This window comes from Myxocyprinus asiaticus, chromosome 12 (assembly GCF_019703515.2).
Source record: "Myxocyprinus asiaticus isolate MX2 ecotype Aquarium Trade chromosome 12, UBuf_Myxa_2, whole genome shotgun sequence".
NCBI classification, from domain to species: Eukaryota; Metazoa; Chordata; class Actinopteri; order Cypriniformes; family Catostomidae; genus Myxocyprinus; species Myxocyprinus asiaticus.
The window spans coordinates 12,397,685-12,422,158 of NC_059355.1; the positions used below are offsets into that span (position 1 = coordinate 12,397,685).

At 37.2% G+C, this 24,474-nt stretch overlaps 1 protein-coding gene across 3 annotated transcripts in view; it reads right to left on the reverse strand.

Annotated features, from left to right (window-relative positions):
* Positions 1-24,474, reverse strand: part of ptprfa (protein tyrosine phosphatase receptor type Fa) — a 516,187-nt gene that overhangs the window by 62,068 nt on the left and 429,645 nt on the right. For all 3 annotated transcript variants that reach the window (XM_051711353.1, XM_051711352.1, XM_051711351.1), the window contains 5 exons: positions 9,985-10,108; positions 9,693-9,868; positions 1,888-2,007; positions 1,211-1,365; positions 661-946 (listed from right to left, as the gene is read on the reverse strand). In XM_051711353.1, coding sequence (XP_051567313.1) covers positions 661-946; positions 1,211-1,365; positions 1,888-2,007; positions 9,693-9,868; positions 9,985-10,108 — 861 coding nt within the window. The remainder of the gene's footprint in view (positions 1-660; positions 947-1,210; positions 1,366-1,887; positions 2,008-9,692; positions 9,869-9,984; positions 10,109-24,474) is intronic.

The window sequence follows — 24,474 nt, forward strand, 5'->3', positions numbered from 1 at the left end:
GCATGGCGTCACCGAGGAGGACCAACTTTTTTTATTTGATTAAAGTACCTTTTATAATAACATGCTAAACAAGCAAATGTGAATCTTTAACTTCTAAAGTCAGTAATTACACTGACCAAAGTTTTTGTAAAAACTTTACAAAAACGTAAAAAAAACTTTTGGTAACTTCTTTGAAATTAAAGTACCATTTATTACAAAATATTAAAAATACAAATGTGAATCTTTAAATCAGGCCGATTCAGTGAATTGTTAGATTCAAACCGATTAAAACAGCTCTTAAAAGTCATTCGTTCATGAATTGGACTACACTTGCCATGCTGTATGTTTGCTGTTATGTGCAATCAGAGAAGATAATACGATGGAAAGTTGTGTTGTCTTGGTGTTATTTCATGCTGCTAAGTCTTTCTTTGTCATCACATTGAATTCAGACTACAAGTTCACAAATTAACTAAAACATCATTACTTTTGTCGCGCCGTTGTTAATTCAATAACATATTAAAACCAATTATTTTCCGATTGGCTGTGATATTCTTGCTTCGTGCTGTGTTTTGCTTTTACAGAGGAGAAAAAACAACAACTTTGCATTGGAATCTTGTTGCACAGTGCATGGTTAAGCCAAGATGTGAAATGGATATATACTGTATGTATACATGTTCTGACCTTAAACTCCAGCTCCATGGTGGTGACGGTGTCTCCAGGTGGCACCTGTGTGAGTTTTTGGATATGCGTGTACAGGCTCCGTGCAGGGACCTCTGAGTTCCCGCAAGTGGCGGCCTCCAGCAGAGCTTCATGAATGAAGATGTACTGATCTTCAGTCTGCACCATATAGTTCCTCTGAGCACGCATGCAGGTCACATGACCATAGATATCCACAGACTTCTCGTGTTTTATGCGCTCTAGCATGGCCTCTATTACGATAAAGCAGCCTGTCCGACCTACACCAGCACTGCCATGGAGAAACAAAAGTTAAGAATTACATTTAGAATTTCAATTTAAGATTGAAAGTGTATGTTCAATTGCAGACTCATATTTTTTTTTAGGAAAATCACAGTGGTGCCAAAGTTAAAACATGCAGTGATTACTGATGAAATAAATGTAGAAAATTGCATAAAATCAAGTAAAAAAATAAAAATTTATATATTTTTACAGTGTGTCCACAGAAACACGCACACACTAACTGATAAGTGAGCTTAGTTATATCAAGATATACCTGCAGTGTACCACCATGGGTCCAGCGTCAAGTGGGTTGCATGCCTTGACTCTACGTAGAAAGGCTAAAATCGGTGTGGGGTATTCTGGAACTCCGTGATCGGGCCAGACCATGAACTGGAACTGTCGAACTTCCCGTTTCTCGCTGGATCCGTTCTGTTAGAACACAATTCAGGGGTCTTATAATGGACAATAGGGTTTCATTGCTCTTTATAAATGAGTTAATGCACTACATAGGCAACATTCACAGTGCAAAGCCTCCTATACAGTCCAACCTGTTTTATTGAAAATAAGCTGCAAAAACTAGTCATTCAGAAGTCATCATGATTATGACAGCACAACCATGAGCACATTAACATACATCAGCTTGTATTTATACTGTATGTATCACTGCCTATTTCAAATGCGAAAAGGTTAGCCAATCATACCAGAAGTCAAATAACACATAGAAATCTTAAAGGTACATGAGGAAAAACAGCCTGCTTTATTCTGACGGTTAGAGAGAGGGTGGAAAATGGTCAAGAAAAGCTAAATTGACCATTTTTGGTGAGTGAAAAATGAAAACAAATAAAATGCTACAAAAGTGCAGCATACCCCCTTTTAAGCAGTTAATATACTTTCCCTTCTGAAAAACAGCCCAATTTTCTTTATCTCTGTGATAATGAAAGTGACTCTGACCTTATACAGGGCGAATGTTCTGACGCTGTAGGTGGCTAACTCCACTGTGTCCAGCATGGATACCTGAATCATGCCGTATGTTTCCGTTCCACGGCTCGGCCAGTACTGATCACACTTCACCTATAACGAGGAACACACAAATACTGTGAAGTTATGATTAGAGGTCTGCACAGGCCTTAAAATGAAACCCGACCCTACCCGGCCCGAACAATACCGTCAGATTTTAAGCTCGAACCTGACCTGAAATCGCTTACTATCTAATTTCTTCTCCTAGCAAGTATTGTTGCAATAGGCTGTATATTATGTAAGCATATTGGCAACATATTGAACAGTATTGAAACAGTTTTAACAAGGCACAGCAGCCCCTTAGTACACTAGAGCAGAAGGAAAAAAAGCATTGTATTACAGTTTATTTGATGAAACTTCACCTGGTGCAGAACAATCTGGAATAATATGAAACAATGCAACAGTCCACTCTATGCAACCTGAACTTGTTTAGAATGTTGAATCTTTGTGACAACAATATAGATGCAGATCAAAGAATGAAACTGAGTGCAGGTGTCTCAACATGTGTTTTTGAAAATGTGAAGTTCTTTTTAAATTGACATGGTGTTTAAAATATGCCGGTCCTGCGCGAGACGCTGAAGAAAAAGCGAGATATGTTGCAAATGTCAAAGACATTTGCATACCAGCATGTGTTTAAACAATGGGAAAACAGAACAGATGCACACAAAAACATGTTTGGTGAGAACAGCCCTAACTCGTCCATTCATGCGTGTCTGTGAGTGACAGCGCATGCGTGAAACAAGTTTGGTAAGCCTGTTTATTTTTTCATTAATTACAAACCCGTACCCCAACCTGAGGTCCTACTTGAAACCCGTCGGGTTCTCGGGTCCTGTTGGGCCCGGGTTGTATTGCAGACCTCTAGTTATGATACACACTGCAATACATGTGTCATGACAATTGTGATGCATAACAATATAATAACTAGCTTGTTATTGTGACTGCAGCAAATGGGTGAGAGAGGCTCATCATGGAGTCTCTTAAGGGAATATTTGGGTACGTCCTAAATTTAAAAATCAATTCATAAAGCAAATACTTCACTGATTCTTGTGATAAGGGACAAAACATGTCCTACACTCAAAACTACTGTAAAAGTTAAATATAAAGGAAATGTGTATATTCAGAGCATTTATTAATTATATTTTTAAATAATTTCATTGAATTTTTTTAAATGCATGCTCTATACTTGGAAGCACATGTAACTTAACCTGTCCTCATCAAGAGGTCACAATGTTAAACTGACAAACAAAATGTTTAAAAATGCAACAAATTCATAAATGTAAATATCAAATTAAAGGTAGAGGTCTGTAAGATATCAAACAATACATAAAGTAAACTTTAAATTACATTTTCCATAAAAAACTGTCTATCAAAGTTGTGCCCTCACTTTGCGTCAGCTCTGTCAGATTGTTTTATAATCCTGGATAAATCAGACAGGGTCAGCTATAAGTCTGAGGACCCCTTTCCCACTTCCTGCACATGAGGGACGCAACAGTAGGACACATGGTCTGGTAAGTTTTGCATTTTTTTTCTATTTCAAACAAACAATATTTAAGTATCTGCAGTCACAGTTTCAACATGCCTACTCCATCTTCTCATTTTGCTAATTTCTGTTAAGAATTGTGGAATAATTTTGGCATTTTAGTTTATATTAAAGAGGCAGCTTTTTTCTTAAATGTGAATGTAAGACAATTTCCTAAATGTTTCTATGAACGATTTATAAAACGTCCGTATACATGAAGAAATGTTCCTTAATGCATCCCACTTTATAAATCGCAATTCAACTTGCAAACATGCAAATGTGAATGAGCACATGGACTCCAGCTACAGAACACCCACAAATATCCTAATATGGTGAGATAGAATACAACTTAAAACGTATGCGTAAATTATTCATTTGTAAATTATATTCATTCATGCATATGGAATGTTCTTGTGTGGTAGACCAAGGTTTTTTTTGTTTTTTTTTTAAGTGAATGCAGCTACCTGTTTCTGCCCATATAATGCAGCATATTCAACAACTCATCATCAGTTATTCATGTTCATTATCAATAATAAATACATTAATTGACTGCATTTACTGTAAATCCACACCATTCTTCAACCAATGCCCATGTTCTTGCTAAACCTTTATTCCAAAGAGGTTTACATGTTTGTTTAAATATAATTAAATATGCATAGTCTAGCTACATTACAATTAGGTTCTGTATAAATTACATGCGCATTATTTTCCCACGGTTCTCTTCTGTTCGATTTTGCCATTGAATATGCTACATTTTAGTCAAATCATTTGTTTTGAGAGTCTTCCAGGCACTGGGGGTTGCGTCAGGAAGGGCATCCGGCGTAAAACGTGTGGCAAGTCAAATATGTAGATCATGGATAGTCCGCTGTGGCGACCTCTAACGGGAGCAGCCGAAAGAAGAAGACATTTTCCTCAACAGCAGACGAGGCTGAAGGACTAATTAAAAAAAATGTAGACTATTGCTGTGCTTTTTAAATCTGTAAACTGATTTAGCGATGTTTTATTTTCTCTCCTCCTCCTCGCTCCAAGAATGTGCTGAACATATTACATACCGTATATTATACCGGCCTATTATCTCGTAGGTCTCAAAATTGATTTATTATGGAAATGTGCAGATAGGGCTAAATAAATAGTCTGTTACAGCAGATTTCCAAAATAAAACATTTCTATTACAAATAATATATAACACCACATTCTGAGTCATTCTGAACTATTCTTGTACATGTAAACATGCTCACTCATTTATTAATAAATTCAGTCAGTCACTGATTCAGATTTGCATCAGTAAAAATAAGAAAATCAAGTCAGCACACACTGGCACAAATGTTTTTGGAACACATGCTTGTCAGTTTACGTATATACATAAGAACATTTTCACATCAGTTTCTGCCTTTATAAATCACGATTTGTTCCACACTTTTGACGTAGGATCAAATCCATGGAATTTCAGATTAAATCTGATTGTATGTACGTTTTATAAATGAGGCCCAGTTTCGTGTTCTTTAACGCTTTCAAGTTTCATTTTTTTGGTCTCTAAAACAAACAAATATCTGATTAGCTCCCATCGCTTACAACAGAACAGCTAACCAATCACTGATCTCTTTTTCAGTACACGACTTACTATACTATACTATAATTTGATTAGCTTATGTCGGATAAATAGAAACAGTGAAGGTCTGACTATCTCTCTTTAAAAACTGATTTTAAAAATCATTCTCACAACCATGCATTGTTACAATTCATAAAAAGTTACCGGCCAACTGGCAAGTAACACCATATCATATACTCGCCAACACCAATTTTGACTTGCATTTGGCACTTGGTGAGTGTTAACTTTGGACCCTGTGTACATACATACTGTAAGTGTTTCACAAATTTGTACCCAGTAGTGAGCTAAATCTGACAAAACTTCCCTTTGGGGACATTTTGGGACATCTACAGTATACTTGGAAAAATTATCCATACATAAATTATATTACAAAACATTAAATAAATAAATTACACACGCACGCACGCACGCACGCACACACACTGTATAAAAGGACTGTCAAAAATTTTCATTAAATGATTTACATGATAAGCCGATTAATCACAATTAATCATGTATATTATTTAGAGTATTTGCCAAAATAGGCCCCAAAATAAAGCCCCAAAATGTAAGTATATATATATACACAAATAGGATAATTTAAATGGACCTAATACTGTATATACAATAAATATAATAATTCAGTTAATTCAAAGACATTACATTATTGTGGCAGATGGGTAAAGCAATGATTAGACAATACAAAAAGTGGCTTTAATATATTGTTTGGTTTACATTTATATCATTGAAATCTGTAGACTTTCTCACTGTACTTGTTCTTGCTTTCTGTCTGTACATGTGTCAGATAGATGCTTTTGGAGCATCTCACTGTGGTTGCGTCACATTTTACTGGTTTTCAGCATCTCTAAATGGGTTTTTAGGATGTTGTGTCAAGTGTCAAACAATGCTTCTCAAAACCACTGCATTCTGTTCTGTCTAGCTGTCATTGATCAGTTGTCGGTGTGTTGCCTGTATAGCTGGAGGTGCGCTTACTGGCCCCTGCTGACTGAGACTCGCAAAAAAATGGAAGTTGTAATTGCTCTGAGGGTAGAGAATTCCTTTTAATGGAATTTAAGTATGTTTTAACACATCATTTTTTATATAATTAAACACACTTAACGTGCTAAATCGACAGCCTAAATACATATATTTAATTCTAAAAATGAAAAAATAAAAAATTAGGGTTAGGGCTAAAGGCCTTATGAAAAAAACCATAGAAGTCTATAGTATGACCTAAGTGTGTGTGTGAGCTGAGGTACCAGGCCTGGGGGTCTCTCTCTGGCACTGATCGGGCATATGGGGGCATCATGCATCACAGAGAATTCAGAGATGGGGCAGAACCTCAGACTCTGATCTCACACACACACGCACACACACAGAGCACAGCAAAGCACAGAGGGGTGTTTGAGTAATGGCCAGTGGGCCTGGGGTTGAGTCCGACCCATCTGGGCTTCCATAAACACTGCTGTCCTTCCTTTACTATGAACAGGTACAATCTGTGCTCTCACACGCAACCAAACACACTCTCACATGCATGGGTACTTGGCTCTAAATGGGGACATACTATAGACTTCTGCTGTTTTTGTACAAAGTCATTCACTTATTTCAAGACTACTTGCCAAATACAGAATTATATGAACATAAAATAATTATTTGAGTTTAAATTATGAGAGCACATAGTCTCCTTATAAAAACTGAATTATGCCTCCAGAATTGTGTTTTGCAAAAATGACTGACTGCTCATTATCCGGCTTATTACAAGACTACTTGCCTATAACTAAATAAGTACATATTAAATATTGATTCGAGTTTAAATTATTTTATTAGCTTTCTTGTTGAGATCGCAAACGGATACGAGCAGTAGGAAAGATGACTCGCAATACCCGGATGACCAGTGAAATGTCACTCTATCCCAGGATGTGCTCTCATTATTCAGAAATACCAGCTTGCTGGATGGTGCGATTGACCGATCAGAATCAATTATTCCAGAGAGACGTGTAATAAAGATGTATAATTATATCGGTTAGTGACCATAAAGAAAAATAATAACCGGCAATTAGCATTGGCAAAAATTTCAGTGTAGTCAAATAGTTGATGTATAGCCTTCTTAAGCCCTTTTTGTATGTCTTTCTGTTTGATAATCTCCAAGAGCGAGGTACAATATTTCAGTCCCATTAGAAAGCTCGCATAAGATCACATTCACATGCATGTTAATGCAGACTGCCCCTGTGGAATAAAACAGATTGACCATCTGGCAACCCGTCAGGTGAGAGAACATACAATGCCTCCCTCTCTCACAAACACAGATGCGCACACATCACTTCCTGTTCAATAAACCTGCAAAGACCCTTACTGTCACTGCTTTTGTGCTGTTTTATCCAGGGATAGGGTGTGAGTTCAAATGTGTGCATGTGAGTTGTTGGAATATTGAATATTTTAACATATACACTATATTCATTTGTGTTGTAGGGTAGCCCTGCCCACAGTGAAGTATAATTGGTTCAGAATACCGCTACACATAGCTGTGTATTAAACATCAAATACTTACTGACCGGCTATTATGGTTTCGCTTTGCACAGCATTTTGCCAGAATGTCTTTCCATATACAAGACAATATTCACTGGCCCCACAAAACACTAAAAGTTACACTCTCACACTTGAGCAGGCACGCTTTTTTTTTTTTTTGCCTTGTTTCCAGTAAAATATCTTAAAATCCTTAAAACAAGACACATTTACCTGACAAGCAAAATTACATTTTGCATTATTTTCAGAGAAATTTAACACAGTTGAATGAGGTCTATGCTTAAAACAAGAACAAATGTGGTAAGAATTGCCAATGTGGTAAGAAAAATAACCTTAATTCTAGTGGTCGACCAATATATTGCAGAGGCCAATAAATCGGCAAATGCTATAATTAAAAAAGTCAGAATATCGGCTGATTTATCGGCCTCAGCAATACATCGGTCGACCACTAGAATAAAGGTTATTTTAAATACATTTTCTTGTTTGGCCGATTTTTTTCTCGTGGGTGCCAAAATCGCCTGCTTGCATGTGAAGCGTTTGAGACATGTAAATGACCAGTCATCGTGTTACTACAAGAATAGACTGGTGTGCATCAGTCTCATTTAAACAGTCCGCATATCAGAGCCGCGGCAGACGCGTTTGAGCTCATAATGTTGAAGTGCTCGCCTGTTTCATTCTCCCTCTCTCTCCTCAACAATTCCCTGTAACTTTTAACTGTCTTGTCTAATGATAAAAATGCAATATCAATAAAACTAATATCATATACTGTCTACAAATATGCGCATATCTCGTTTAAACAGATGTAATAAACCAACCTCACACAACTTGAGCAGATCCAGCGTCCTGTGGAGCGCTCATATATCTTCCTCTGAAGCACATATTCTAACAGTCTCTCCTCAACAGTTCCCTGTCACTTTTCTAATGATAAAAGGCAAATATCAATAAAACTTCTATTATATATCATTTGCACATATGCAGATCTCATTTAAAAAGATGTAATTCATGAACCTCACGAAAATCCAGCATTTTCTTCCAATCGAGCGCTCATCTAATATCTTCCTCAGAAGCGCGTATTCTATCAGCCAGTATCAAAAACTTCAGGATCAGGATCAAAAGTGCCTCTCATTCACAAAACACACAACCATCTGTGACAATCCAAGTAGGCGATCCAGGCCGTTTAAACTGTCAGGAGATTGAGGCTCACGCTGGATCCGCACGAGCACGTGAGTCATCGGGCTGTATATGGAGGTACAATGAAAATAAGGTGCTTTATATATAAGGACTAGTTTGCTTGAGAGTTCCATTCATTCAAAACATATGTCAGTTAAGCCATTAACTGATTAGGCAGCAAGGTATCAAGTCAGCTGCCTATGTTTTCGGATGCAGCCCAAGGTGAAAGCGCTTCACATGTGCTATACGTAAATGTCTTATTCACTATGCACTGTATGTACAATTGGTTTGATTTTATATTTTTTGTGAGTAAATGCGATTGCTAACGTGGACATGCCATCCAAGGTTGCTGGACTACTGTGTGCACTGTATTTCCTTCTTTCTAATATATTAACAATTTCTTCATGTGCAAATAAATTACAAAAATTTGATGACTAAACAGAAATCTGAAGAAACTGCTATCTACCATTTAAAATACAATATTATTTTTTAGTTTTGTGTGAAGTTGAGTAAATATAGTGCTAAATAAGAGTTTATTATATATATATATATATTAGCAATTTTATGTTTGTTATTTACTATAATAAATTGTGTGATGTATCGGCGTTGTATCAGCCTGTCGGCCACAATGCTCTCTGGATATCGGCATTGGCCATTAAAAAACCCATATCGGTGGACCACTACTTAATTCAAAGGGAAAACAAGTTTATTTTTCTTACCGCATTGCCACATGGCAAATCTTGTTTTATAAGAATAAACCTCACAAAATTTTGCAAGATATTTTAGAAAACAAGCTCTAATAGCATGCCATTTAGCATCTCAAGGAATGTATCATGTTTTAAAGATGTTTTAATGATTTTTAATGGAAAACAAGACAAAAATCCAATTACAAAAATGATTGTTGCACCAGACAACACGAGATAACGTGTAAACTCTCACCCTGCTTTTCTCCTCCAGTCTGGTCATCATGACGATGGTGTTGGTTCTCTGCTCCCACACCATCCTCCAGAAGTCACTGAGTGTCTCGGGCAGAGGACCCTGAGTGGCGATGTACGCGTTCTGCTTGCGGTAGCCATCAATGTAGTTGGCATTGATGTAGTCACTTCCTGGTACATCTGCAGGGCACCAGTGCAGAATGAAGACACGTTTACACACTGCTACTGAGCATGCATCACACATAGAGGTGAGCCTCTTTTTATTTTGTGAAAATATCAGGAGTTTTTGGACTAACCATCAACAGGTGTCAGCACGACTCTGGAGTGGTCGTAAGCGATGACGTTTGCATAGCGGTTCTTCGGCTTGTTGACCTCTAGGTTGGAGTTCTCCCAGGTGAACTGCTGACCAGGGTCAATAGACTGCAAAACAGAAAGACAAAATATGAGCAATATCGTTAGAAAACTAGATCAGCACCATTGAAAAATTATATTTGGGTGAATAACGTGACGTTCATTTTTGATATTTAAAGTTAGTCAAAAATGCATTAAAAATGCCATTCACACAATACAATTACCTGAATGCACCTCCTACTACTATGATGAACATGCTTTCAATTTAAGAGTTCAAAGTCATTTTGATATTTTTTTCTGGGGCTTAATGATGAAGTATGTAATTCCTGTGCCACCAAATGGAATTGCAAAAATAAATGTTTTTTTTTTCCTTACAGTTTTTGAGAAAATTAACCTATGAATGGCTTTCTTATAGTTGTCTCTGCATATTATGCTGGGATAGGAGAAAAGTGTTTTAACACTGAAAAAGTTACATACTTCAGCTTTAAAGTCAGAAATGTCTAACTGGTGTAACTATCTGGAGAGAGTTCGAAAATAAAATACAATTATTATTTTTATTTTTTTTATTTTAAATAAGGATTTTTTTCTGCTGGCCAGGTAGGGTCAGTAGCTCAGATTTTGGCCCTGCCAAGATTTTCACTGGCCCCACACCAATAAATACATAAATAATTACATAAATAAAATAAATGAATACCTTTTATTTTTAGCTTGAGGCAGATTTTTTTTCCAGTTTTATTACAAAATTTAGGATTTGAATTTGAAATAGCCGCTGAATATTAAACAGCTATAATGTAACTCAATGATAGTGATAATCTTAAACACAATTCACTAAATTTTTGAAAATTCTCATCTATTTTAAAAAGCTAGATAATACCTTTTTCAAGTCACTATAATTATTATTCTTATTATTTGTATAAAATGGTATGAATGTTGTTTAAAAATTTATGAACCCAACATGGACACAAAAAATTAATTTCTACGAACTTGATGCGTTTTAAACTATATGTTTAGAAGATTCTTTGGTCAACCTTATTTGTCAATGACCCATTTAAAAAGAAAGAAAATTGGCAGAGCCAGAAGTTGACATGTTGGACTGTTCAATTATAAAACAAAGCAATGTTTTGATAGCTCCACAGAGCAACACTGCCCTACAAAACTTAAAATGCAGTAACTACACCAACACTGAACAAAGAAAAATGGCTTCAAAGTTTTTCCAGACAAATTTGTTTATAAAATAGTCTCACTGAAATCAATCATGTTTTCTCTGAATAGTAGAGCCAAACCCACCTGTCACAGGACAACTCATAGTCTAAGAGACCTAATTTTGGTTTTAACTGAATTTTGCCATAGTACATTGTTACTACGTTCAGGAAGTCGACACCTACATGGCCTACTTATGCTTGTCAATAAACTGGGACAGGAGAAAGTATTTTAACATACTGCCAACTGCTTTCTACACAATCACGCCAGCATGAATCACCACAGTGTTTTAGAGACCTCCCTAAAAAGCCTACACTGCTTTTGCCATAGTGATGCAATAAAAGGTCTTCGGGGTGAGATGTATATACTGTACGCCTGTTCACTAGTCTCTCTGTATGCCATTACTGCTGTTCTTGGGATACAATGATGGTGTATTCCAGCAGGGAACTGAACACTTCATTTCTATAAAGCACTTATTACACACTGAACCATATGAAACGTGGAAATGTTAAAGCTTTTAAGGAGGCAATGTGTCCCATGGGTGGTGGCATGTTCAGTTTGTTGTAAGGGCAATGTGACATTTTTCTAAAGTAGATCACATACAGCAAACCGGGGGCTGATATTCTCTCTGCCAACACATGGATTGTGAAGAACTGCCCATGAATAATGACAAAATACATCTAAGAATTTGACCTTTGTCTTTGTGCACTACTGAAGACTGTATTAATTGCTGGCAAAAACAGTATTAACACATAAATACATGAATAAATAAATACAATACAAAAGTGGCTTTAGAAAGAAATATATTGTTTATTTCCACATTATATTGAACATAAGCCTATCATTGGCCCACAGTCCACAGCAATCCATTTCGCAACTGAATTGGTCAATCTGTCTGAGATACATTTATTATAAGGGCTTTTCTAAGAACAATTTAATGTACACATGCGTCAGATGGACACATTTGGAGTGTCTCAATTTGGTTACGTTGCATCATAAATACAGCTTTTCAGGTTGCTGTATTAAGTTAAACATAGCTCAAGATCCCTGCATTCAGAATTGCGTTCTGTCCTACAGTTTGAATGTAAGAAGAATGCATTCTCATATTTTGATGTCTCTAGTGTCAAGAAAGTTTGAGTGAGGTTTGTTGTCTGTACAGCTGCGTGTTGCCTATAAAGCTGGAATTTCGCTTTTCTGGCCCCTGCTGAAAACAGGAGTCTCAAGTGAGAGATTTCAAAATGAAGAGAGAAGGGACACATGTCTTAACAGTGTGTTAAGTCATCTAATTGTCACACTGAGTCTTTAAAGGGGTCATGACATGCCTCTTTTTATTATTCTAAAATGTTCCTTGAGGTTGACTCATAATATTAGTTTAATTTCTTACACAAATAATCAGATATTTGTAAAACATGATTCTTTTCCAGCCTCATTCTGAACATCTGTCAGAAACGCTCTGTTTTGGTGCTGCTTCTCCTTTAAGACTTGACAGTAAATACCACTGTTATGATTGGCTCTCTGCTCTTGACTGACCTGCCATCTCACTGCTCACCTCTACTGGGCGGAGCTATGGAAGCGATAAGGTAAAGTGGCTGTTGATGTGTTGTGGATGTGGCTATCACAGTGTGACATCACAATGTGGAGGAAGTAGAGAATGAGTTGTTTTGGCAGCTTGGTTTCAGCAAATGCTCTCTTTGCAGTGAGGAGGAGGTTTTGAGTTCTGAAACCTACAGTATGTTTTTATAGTACAATGACCTCTTTTATGTCAAAAGATCAAGGAAAATTGTATTCCTCATGTTATGAGTGTATGTGACTGATGGGAGGATGTGTTATCCCTGAGTGTTGACTGTGAATCTCGGGTTGCTTTCCATAATAATTTTTTTTTTTTTTTTTTTTTTACAAAGGCATTTTGGAATTTTATGTATCAGAAGTTTCAATAAGCTCAAATGAATAAATTTTTTCATCACATGGTAACGTATCTGACTTTGGGTTATTTTTGTTTAATCATTCTGAAGCATGCTGAACTGTAAGATGTTGTGAGTAATGACTTCCTGTCAAAGACTCTGAGAGAATCACTTTGAATCCCTACCTCAAAAGTCACACACGCACACACACCCATGTGCACGTCTAACACATTATACATTATCTTTTAAAAAGTTAAAAACAGTTGCTGTCACTCAATTTAAATAATTTGTCAGTGAAAATGTTAATGTCCACTGCATATTTGTGAGAGCATGAGAGAAGCTTTTTCACAGTGGCACATGTTCATGTGGGAACTTGCATTGTTTTTAGCACTAAATAAAGATCTCATAATTAAATATTATTTACATTTCTGGTTGTTTCTCACTGAACCCTATCTTATGCCTTCAGAAGAATTGCAATATGATGCATGAATCGTATGGACTACTTTTGGGTCCTTTTTAAGCTTTTAAGTGAGCCAGTATCCACTGTCATTGTATTGAAAAGACGGACAGAGATATTCATTAAAACATCCCCATTTGTGTTCCACATAAAAAAGAAAGTCAAATGGGTTTTGAACAACATGAGGGTGAGTAAATGTTAACAGAATTTTTTGGGTGAACTATTCCTTTAATGCCATCATGAGCTAGCTTTGATTTAACCATCAGAGGTTATTTTAAATGCATAACAAATAAAATTCATAGCAATTCACACATAATATATTTTTAAATAAAAAAAAAAAAATTCCTGAAAACATGGGAAATAAAGTGGCTGGAGTAGCTGTCAAAATAAAACAAAAAATGTCAAAAATATCTGAATGCACTTGAAATGTAGACAGCTTTGTTGATTAAGTGGGAATTTATACTTGGTCACTTCATGAGTTTTTGCTGATCGGATTTCTATCCGATCATGAAAAGACCAAGTGTAAATGCCCTCCAAGACAGATTTGAGGTTGTTTTGTCACAAACCCTGCCAAGTGTAATTGCATCTGGCTGTTCAAGCCACATATGCAAACTTTACTTCACCCAAACAGCACTATATCAGCATAGGGAAAATCCTAAATATAACAGCTGCTACCGAGTATTTGCATTGGGCTCACGTCACAAAATAAATAATAACAAATTAAGAAATGGATGAACGTTGTTGGAGAGACAGAAGTTTTTCTTCATTTATTTGATGCAATTGCTGACAAAACCGAAACTAACCACTTGCAAAGCTGATGTATAAAATACACAGCACACACAAACACAGACGTGCACTGTTCAAAGTTACTTAGGATTAAATAATAAATCACATCTTTTAAATTCGCTGCCCAGCAGTAGCATAATCACAGGAGTGAACCCCGATTTATTTGCATATAGCGTGGGAATTGAAGATCTGATTTATATCTGTTTGGTGGAGACACATTGATGTGGATGTGTGTAAATAGAACTTGCTTATTTAATCAGATAGCAATCTGATCAGTAAAAACACATGAAGTGACCAAGTGTAAATACTCCATGGATTATAGACCAAATTAATAATGATCTCCCTCACAGAGAGAGAGAGAGAGAGAGAGAGAGAGAGAAAGACCTCACACCTTTTGATGACTGCTACTGGACAGGCTCACCTCTATCTGTTTCTTTCTTTTTATTTACCTACATCTCAAAATCTCATTCTCTCCATCTTTGAATACAATCCCCTCCCCGAATTAAAACTAAACTAAACAAATTAAACATTTGATTGTTTTAGCTCTTCTACGAGCTGGCCGCCATGCAATAACAATTCATGCAGGCAACAGAGTATCGCCCCTTACTCCATAAACACACACACTGCAGGTTTAGATGTCTAATATACCAGGTGGCTGTTCTCAAGATTTAATTTCAAGCTCTGGCGATCTGGGTACTGCCTAAGATGCTTATGTGGCCGTATGCAAGTTTTGGCCTGAATGTGTGTGAGTGAAGGCTGCTGTATTTATGCATGTTTACATTACAGTGGCTATGTTTGCATGCACTAATTTTCGTCAATCCGAATAAATTCAATCCGATTGCAGATTCCGAATGTACTGTTTATATGTCCCCTAAACTTTGCAATCTGATACAAATTTTCGTTTAAATGTGCATTACATGTATTCCAAACCAAACGTCTGCACATGCGAAGAGCGTCAGTCGTTGCATTCTGAAGAAGCGGAGAAAGGCTGATAAAGTGAGAATAGCACCAAAGTCCTTAATTGGTGTTTTTGTTTTGAGATATCTAAAAAATATGCCAGAAAAGCTTTCTTCTTATGTAACTCACTCTACTCGGCAAATGAAGTATTAGAAGCAGCATCTAACACCCTGTCTGACTTTTTTACCATGAATTTGCCTCCTGCCCATTCTTCCTCCAATCTAACCGCAGACATCTCTGGATGTGAGTACAAAGTAAAGACATGTGGGTGAGAGTTGTCCTTAAAGGAGTTTACAGATGTGGAATGGAAACAAAATAATAGGGACTTTATGCAACATCTGCAGATGGGACGCTACGCAAAAGTCACTAAGCAATAATGACGGCAGGACGGAGCATTTAATCATTCAAAGAAAAAAGTTAGGCTATTTAAAACAGCAAGAGAGGGGATGCTTGTGTTAAATAACTGTCTGAAGAAGAGCTTTACTCTTGTACGATATAAACAGCCTACGTCTAAAACCAAGATGTTATTATTAATAGTCTACTGATATTTTTGAGGTTTTTTTATTCAAAGCCTATAACCGTGTGTAATTTAACATAAGTTTTGAGGAGGATGTTTTCGCTATTTACTGTGTTCACATTGCATCATATCTTGTAAAACAATCTAATATTTACTTTCCTAATCTGTCACATACGATCGATCGACTGTCACTATGGCAAAGAAGAAATGCTTTAGAAATTATGGTTTCGACATCAGGAAGTGAGTGAAGTCTCGTACATGCAATGCAGCATAGAACATCATAACTGCAACTGCTGCTTAAAGTTCCTAAGAATGACACAACGTTATTTTTGCTTTATGTGATGTCATGGAAGAACATACACTATATTGCCAAAAGTATTCGCTCACCCATCCAAATAATTTAATTCAGGTGTTCCAATCACTTCCATGGCCACAGGTATATAAAATGAAGCACCTAGGCATGCAGACTGCTTCTACAAACATTTGTGAAAGAATGGGCCGCTCTCAGGAGCTCAGTGAATTCCAGCGTGGTACTGTGATAGGATGCCACCTGTGCAACAAGTCCAGTCGTGAAATTTCCTCGCTACTAAATATTCCACAGTCAACTGTCAGTGGTATTATAACAAAGTGGAAGCGGTTGGGAATGACAGCAACTCAGCCACGAAGTGGTAGGCCACGTAAAATGACAGAGCGGGGTCAGCGGATGCTGTGGCGCATAGTGCGCAGAGGTCGCCAACTTTCTGCAGAGTCAATCACTACAGACCTCCAAAGTTCATGTGGCCTTCAGATTAGCTCAAGAACAGTGCATAGAAAGCTTCATGGAATGGGTTTCCATGGCCGAGCAGCTGCATCCAATCCATACATCACCAAGTGCAATGCAAAGCGTCGGATGCAGTGGTGTAAAGCACGCCGCCACTGGACTCTAGAGCAGTGGAGACACGTTCTCTGGAGTGACGAATCACGCTTCTCCATCTGGCAATCTGATGGATGAGTCTGGGTTTGGCGGTTGCCAGGAGAACGGTACTTGTCTGACTGCATTGTGCCAACTGTGAAGTTTGGTGGAGGGGGGATTATGGTGTGGGGTTGTTTTTCAGGAGCTGGGCTTGGCCCCTTAGTTCCAGTGAAAGGAACTCTGAATGCTTCAGCATACTAAGAGATTTTGGACAATTCCATGCTCCCAACTTTGTGGGAACAGTTTGGGGATGGCCCCTTCCTGTTCCAACATGACTGCGCACCAGTGCACAAAGCAAGGTCCATAAAGACATGGATGAGCGAGTTTGGTGTGGAAGAACTTGACTGGCCTGCACAGAGTCCTGACCTCAACCCGACAGAGCACCTTTGGGATGAATTAGAGCGAAGACTGCGAGCCTTCTCGTCCAACATCAGTGTCTGACCTCACAAATGCTCTTCTAGAAGAATGGTCAAAAATTCCCATAAACAAATTCCTAAACCTTGTGGAAAGCCTTCCCAGAAGAGCTGAAGCTGTTATAGCTGCAAAGGGTGGGCCGACGTCATATTAAACCCTATGGATTAAGAATGGGATGTCACTTAAGTTCATATGCGTCTAAAGGCAGATGAGCGAATACTTTTGGCAATATAGTGTATGTGCCCTGCAGAATATTCAGTGAGAGTCTGCATACCCTTAATAATGCATTTTGTCATTGCTTTGTAGGTTCACGCGAAGAGTATTATGTATACATACGCACCACATATCTATGCATGAGCGCAAGGTATTTTGAATACGATTGAAAAAGTAGTCGGATTCAAACGTTTACATGGCTAATATTTTTATTTTAATCTAATTATTTTAGGTCTACAACACCCCCTTCAATCGGATGGAAATTTCATTCGGATCCAGCTCAATCAGATAATTTTTGTTTACATGAAGGCTTTTCAATCCAATTGAGCTATCAGTCAGATTCTAAATGGATTATTTGGTTGCATGTAAACGTGGCCAGTGTTGTGTACTTGCGAGTGCTCTTGGATACAGTGTTATATCAGCAGATTTAAGCAATGTTCATTTTCACAGAGTCTGTTATTTTAGTCTTAATTTTTGTCTTTTGACTTGAGTGTCCTTTACATTTAGTCAATATTTCATCATGTCATATTCATTCACTTTAGTCAGTTTTACTCTAACTAAAATGGCATATCATTTCAGTTGACAAAACATGAATTTTAGTTGATGATAAAAACAGTGCAAAATGAAGACACATGTATAGTATCAAACTGTAACAGCTCAAACTTAAACCAAATATTCAAATATTTTGAAAAATGTATAAACTTCTTACAATTATTTAAACCTGTATCAAACGTTTTAAAGATGAATATGTTTAATAAGCAAAATCAGGGCTCCAGACTGTGACTAAAATGGTCGAAAATGCGACCAAAAATAATTTATTGCGACTATAATTTAAAATCTAGTCACCACTGTTGACAGTCGGGTTGTGTGTGTTCATATGCGGTTTCATCAGATATCATCTTGAGAGTTATTGAATATACTTTTAGATATATGCGCACCACCAGTGTGTCTCAGGCCGTTTTTCACTTGTTCTGTTTCTGACGAGCTCGCTGCACCGCACGCATCAACAAACCCAGTGCGAGAGAGTCGTGAACAAATTACTCTTTTGAACCGGATCTTTCTTCTTCTTCGTCTTGTTAATGGCCACTCACTACTCAGGAGTATTACCGCCACCTACTATATAGCTTACATGGGTAATACATCTGTATTTTGTTTTTATTATTATTTTAAAAATTTTTTATATATGAGGATGTAATGCCCCACCCACCCCAGAGGATCAGAGCCCAAGCTTCAGCTAGCTCCTCCAGCTTCCACACTGGGCTTCTCAACCTCCAGTATGGGTAGAAGCACCACGATCACCATACATTATATCCTATGCTCTAGTCCTGTATTCTTTAAAAAGGTTAAAACAGCCCTATATGTCTGAGAATCTCTCAAACCCTTTCCCAAGAGGTCCGTGACATTTACTGGTCTATCCTTTATATTATTAAAAAGACTACTACATTGATCATCATATTTGTTACATTTAGAAAAAACATGCTCTACTGTTTCTAAAACATCACATTCATCACACATACCATTTTCATGCTTCCACATTATTGCAAGTGTTGAATTTAATCCTGTGTGTCCCAGTCTTAATCTAGAGACCATTACTTCTTCCTTTCTATACCTTCCATAAAATTGTTCTTTTCCTACTAATTTTGCAATATTATAATACCATCCCCCCGTGCTGCTCTTTTCCCACCTTTGTTGCCATAAATTTACTAGTTACTTTTTAATTACTGATTTTACCTCACTTCTTCCCAGGGGTACTATAATATCCACCAAGTTTTTCTTTAATGCTTTTTTTTTTTGCTAATTTATCAGCTATTTCATTCCCTGCTATCCCAGTGTGTGCTGGTATCCAATAAAAGTACACTGTTGTACCCTCTGCTTTCAATCTGTACAATAATGTATAGATTTCCATCAGTAGATCTTCTCTCAGTTCTTGTAGATATTATACTTTTAAGAGCTTTGTAAAAATCATATATTGAGTCTTTGGTACTGAAACTTCACTTATTGTTTCTTGTATTCCTTTAACTACATTTCTTAAATTCCTTCCTCTTTTCCATACTGCTCCATCATCGGCGTATAATGCCTTTCCAATATTTGGTTTAATTTTTTCAAATATATCATTAATCATTACATTTAATTAAATTGGACTGATGACACTTCCTTGTGGAGTCCCATTCATAATATCATACGGTGCTGACATTTCTTCCCCTATTCTTACCTGGAATGTATGTTCAAATAGGAAATCTAATATCCAGTTATACATTCTCCCCCCATTCCAAGTTTATTTAGTTTAATTAAAAGTCCTTCCCTCCATAAAGTATCGTATGCTTTTTCAATATCAAAGAAAACTGCAACAAGATATTCTCTCATTATAAGTGCTTTTTTTGCATAATTTTCAAATAATATCAGAGCATCCATTGTAGATCTCTTTTTCCTACAACCACTCTTATCTGGTGATAATATTTCTTTTTTCTCCAAAAAGTAATTCAACCTTCTTACTATCATTTTCTCCATTACTTTCCACAATGTAGATGTGAGTGCAATTGGTTAGCTGTTAGATTTTGTTGCATCTTTCCCTGGTTTAACTATTGGTATCACTATTGCACGTTTCCAATCTTTGGGTAAAAGTACCTTCATTCCATACATGATTATATAAATCCAATAATGCTTTAATGGCTATCCCTGGTAAGTTTTTTAACATACTGTAACTGACCATGTCTCTCCCTGGTGTTGTATTCCTTGAATTGTTAATGGCTATTTTTAACTCAAAAGAATTAAAATCTTCATCCATATTGCTATCTACTACTTTTCATACAGACATTCTTATATATTTTGCTTATTTCATGTCTTCTTTTTAAAAACTTATCATCCAAGTTTTCAATACTGTGGATTTTAGTGAAGGTTGTAGATAAAAATTCTGCTTTTTCCTTATTTTTAATGGCCATTTTCCCTTTCTCTTCTATTACAGGGATCTGCTTATAGTTATTAATACCATTCCTTTTCCTAATCATTCTCCATACCACATGCATTTCAGTCTCTCTCCCAATTGTACTGCAGAACTCTTGCCACGCTTTTCTTTTTGCATTTTTAATTACCCTTCTTGCAATTGCCCTTTTCTTCTGATACTCTACGATTGTATCTTGAGTTATTAATCTTTTTAAAATTCAAAATGCCTTATTTCTTTCTGTAATTGCCACTGTGCATTCTTCTGACCACCATGGTACACTTTTCTTTTTCTTTCCATTACCTCTTATTAAAGGAATAGGCTGTTTTTCTGCAAAGATAATTCCTTCTACTATTTTATTATATTTTTCTTCAACACTTCCTTCAAATTTAATATTATTTAAATTTTCTTCACACAACATATACAATTCCTTCCATTTTGCCTGTTTAAATCTCCATCTAACACATTGATTAATATTTAGTTTTTGTACTGCATTTTGAATTTCACATATTACTGGCCAGTGATCACTGCCCATATTATCTTCATGCAAGTACATTTACCAGCTAATGCTGCTGACATTATAGTGAGATCTAAACATGACGTGCTACCTCTTGTTATATCCATTTTTGTTGGCTTCCCATCATTCAAACAAACCATTGAATGTTCTTTTATAAATTCTTCTATTATTTCCCCGTTATTATCAGTGTTTTTACTACCCCATAAACCATTATGTGCTTTAAAATCCCCACACATAATAATTTTGCCCTGTGTGTCACCCATCACCTCTTTTAAAATAATATTACTTATTTCTTTACATGGATTATAAACATATATAATTCTGATTACTTCATTCCCATTATTTCTATATGTATGTATTCTGCATTACTATTTTTATATATTATTTTATATGCTATACTTTCTTTAATAAATGTTGCACACCCTCCACCTCTGCCATTTTCTCTGTCTTTCCTCTCTACTACATATCCATTGATCTTAAATTCCAAGGAGCTATTTAACCATGTCTCATGGATTCAAATAATATCTGGTGATTTTCCCATTTCTGTGATATATTTTTTAAATTCTTGCCCATTTGCTATTAAGCTCCTGGCATTCCAATGTAATAGAAGGAAAGACATTATAGAATTACGTATTGTTACTCTGAATCATGACCAAAGCAACAGTTCCTTCTTTCGCTTTTAAAATCTCATGAACTTCTTCAGCTGAAATTCCTGTTAACTTTAGGAATTTATTAGCACATGCTACAATTATCTTTAACTTGTCCGACTTCCTTTCTACTTGCGCTGTACCATTTACCACTGCACAAATAAATGCCACAAAATCAATTTTGTTATCACAAGCAGAACATCTGATTCATTTCTTGCAGGATTTACATTATTCTGGATGGAAGATTCCACATTGATTCCTTGCACATTTATTCTCTTTGATTCTGCTATACCTTAACCTTACGGGTAGCTTCTGCATATGTTATATTTTGCACTGTCTTTATTTTTTGTATTTCCCAAGCTTCTTGTTGTGTGGGGTATCCTGCATATGCAGCGCTATGGCCTCCCCCACAGTTACAACATTTGATCTCTGTTCCCTCCTCACACTTGCCATACTCATGTTCTCTTCCGCATTTTGCACAGTGCATTTTCCCTTTACAGGTATTTGTAGTGTGTTCCATGCATTGGCATTTAAAACATCTCAGAGGTGGGGGTATATACTCTCGAACCGAAAAGCTTACAAATCCTAGCTTCACTTTTGTCGGTAGGGTATTTCCTTCAAATTGAATCAACTTGCTCATGCTGTCACACCTTTTATTGTCTTTCCACGTCTGCAATCTTCTAGCAGAAATGACTGTTCCACAATCCAAACTTCCTTTGATGTCATCCATACTTACGTTAAGAGGTACTCCTGAAATGACCCCTCTAGTTTTATCGCCTATTTCTGTGCATACTACCTTTCCTCCTGCTAGTGTTTTCATTTTAAGAATCTTTTGTTTCTGCTTCTTGTCCCTGCATTTGATCATTATTCTTCCGTTACCAAGAAGGATACAGCTTTCACTATTCCTACTCTTTCTCAATTGCTTTTGATAGCTTAACAGGATGCTTTTGTTGTTCTGATTGTTTAGCAAAAGTAACAATCACTTTGATTTCTCTTTCAACCATCTCCTTACCAGCTTCATTTCTTATATTTCTCAATTTATTAATTGTTTGCTCACAATCAGATCCATCACCCATGCTGCTTTCCTGTTTCCTTTTGGTATATCTTACTTCCTGATAATCCATGTCTTGATTATTGTCACCATCCAAAATGTCTCCCCACGCCATTCTCCCTTCCACCATCCTCCGATTTCCGAACCGGATCTTTTTCATGAATTACCCGAAAAGAACTGAGGGTTTGAACTCAGGAGCCAGTGATTTTAAAAGAAGTGGGGATGAGAAATCTGCACACAATCTGTATTCTTAGAAATAAAGGTTCTTTTTGTCAATTTTTGTCAATTACAGATGATCAAAAACAGGTTGCATAAGAGTCCAATGTGTATTTCAGGCTTCTTTACAGTTAAAAGTCCCGTATTATTTACCATTTTTTTCTCCTGGTAATTATTGTTTGGGATTGGAGTAGCACAATAAACTGCATCTGAGATTTCATTCCATTTGCACTCTTGTAGTCTCTGTGTCTGGGCCATCTGGTAACAGTAAAAGACTAAGGCAATATTATAAAACAATTTATATACTGTATTTATATACTACAGGACGTTTCTTTTTTTTGCTGAGTTTATATATATACAGTATCTCACAGAAGTGAGTACACCCCTCACATTTTAGTAAATATTTTATTATATCTTTTCATGTGACAACACTGAAGAAATGACACTTTGCTACAATGTAAAGTAGTGAGCGTACAGCTTGTATAACAGCGTAAATTTGCTGTCCCCTCAAAATAACTCAACACACAGCCATTAATGTCTAAACCGCTGGCAACAAAAGTGAGTACACCCCTAAGTGAAAATGTCCAAATTGGGCACAATTAGCCATTTTCCCTCCCCGGTGTCATGTGATTCGTTAGTGTTACAAGGTCTCAGGTGTGAATGGGGAGCAGGTGTGTTAAATTTGGTGTTATCGCTCTCACTCTCTCATACCGGTCACTGGAAGTTCAACATGGCACCTCATGGCAAAGAACTCTCTGAGGATCTGAAAAAAAGAATTGTTGCTCTACATAAAGATGGCCTAGGCTATAAGAAGATTGCCAAGATCCTGAAACTGAGCTGCAGCACGGTGGCCAAGACCATACAGTGGTTTAACAGGACAGGTTCCACTCAGAACAGGCCTCGCCATGGTCGACCAAAGAAGTTGAGTGCACGTGCTCAGCATCATATCCAGAGGTTGTCTTTGGGAAATAGACGTATGAGTGCTGCCAGCATTGCTGCAGAGGTTGAAGGGGTGGGGGGTCAGCCTGTCAGTGCTCAGACCATACGCTGCACACTGCATCAAATTGGTCTGCATGGCTGTCGTCCCAGAAGGAAGCCTCTTCTAAAGATGATGCACAAGAAAGCCCACAAACAATTTGCTGAAGACAAGCAGACTAAGGACATGGATTACTGGAACCATGTCCTATGGTCTGATGAGACCAAGATAAACTTATTTGGTTCAGATGGTGTCAAGCGTGTGTGGCGGCAACCAGGTTAGGAGCACAAAGACAAGTGTGTCTTGCCTACAGTCAAGCATGTTGGTGGGAGTGTCATGGTCTGGGGCTGCATGAGTGCTGCCGGCACTGGGGAGCTACAGCTCATTAAGGGAACCATGAATGCCAACATGTACTGTGACATACTGAAGCAGAGCATGATCCCCTCCCTTCGGAGACTGGGCCGCAGGGCAGTATTCCAACATGATAACGACCCCAAACACACCTCCAAGACGACAACTGCCTTGCTAAAGAAGCTGAGGGTAAAGGTGATGGACTGGCCAAGCATGTCTCCAGACCTAAACCCTATTGAGCATCTGTGGGGCATCCTCAAATGGAAGGTGGAGGAGCGCAAGGTCTCTAACATCCACCAGCTCCGTGATGTCGTCATGGAAGAGTGGAAGAGGACTCCAGTG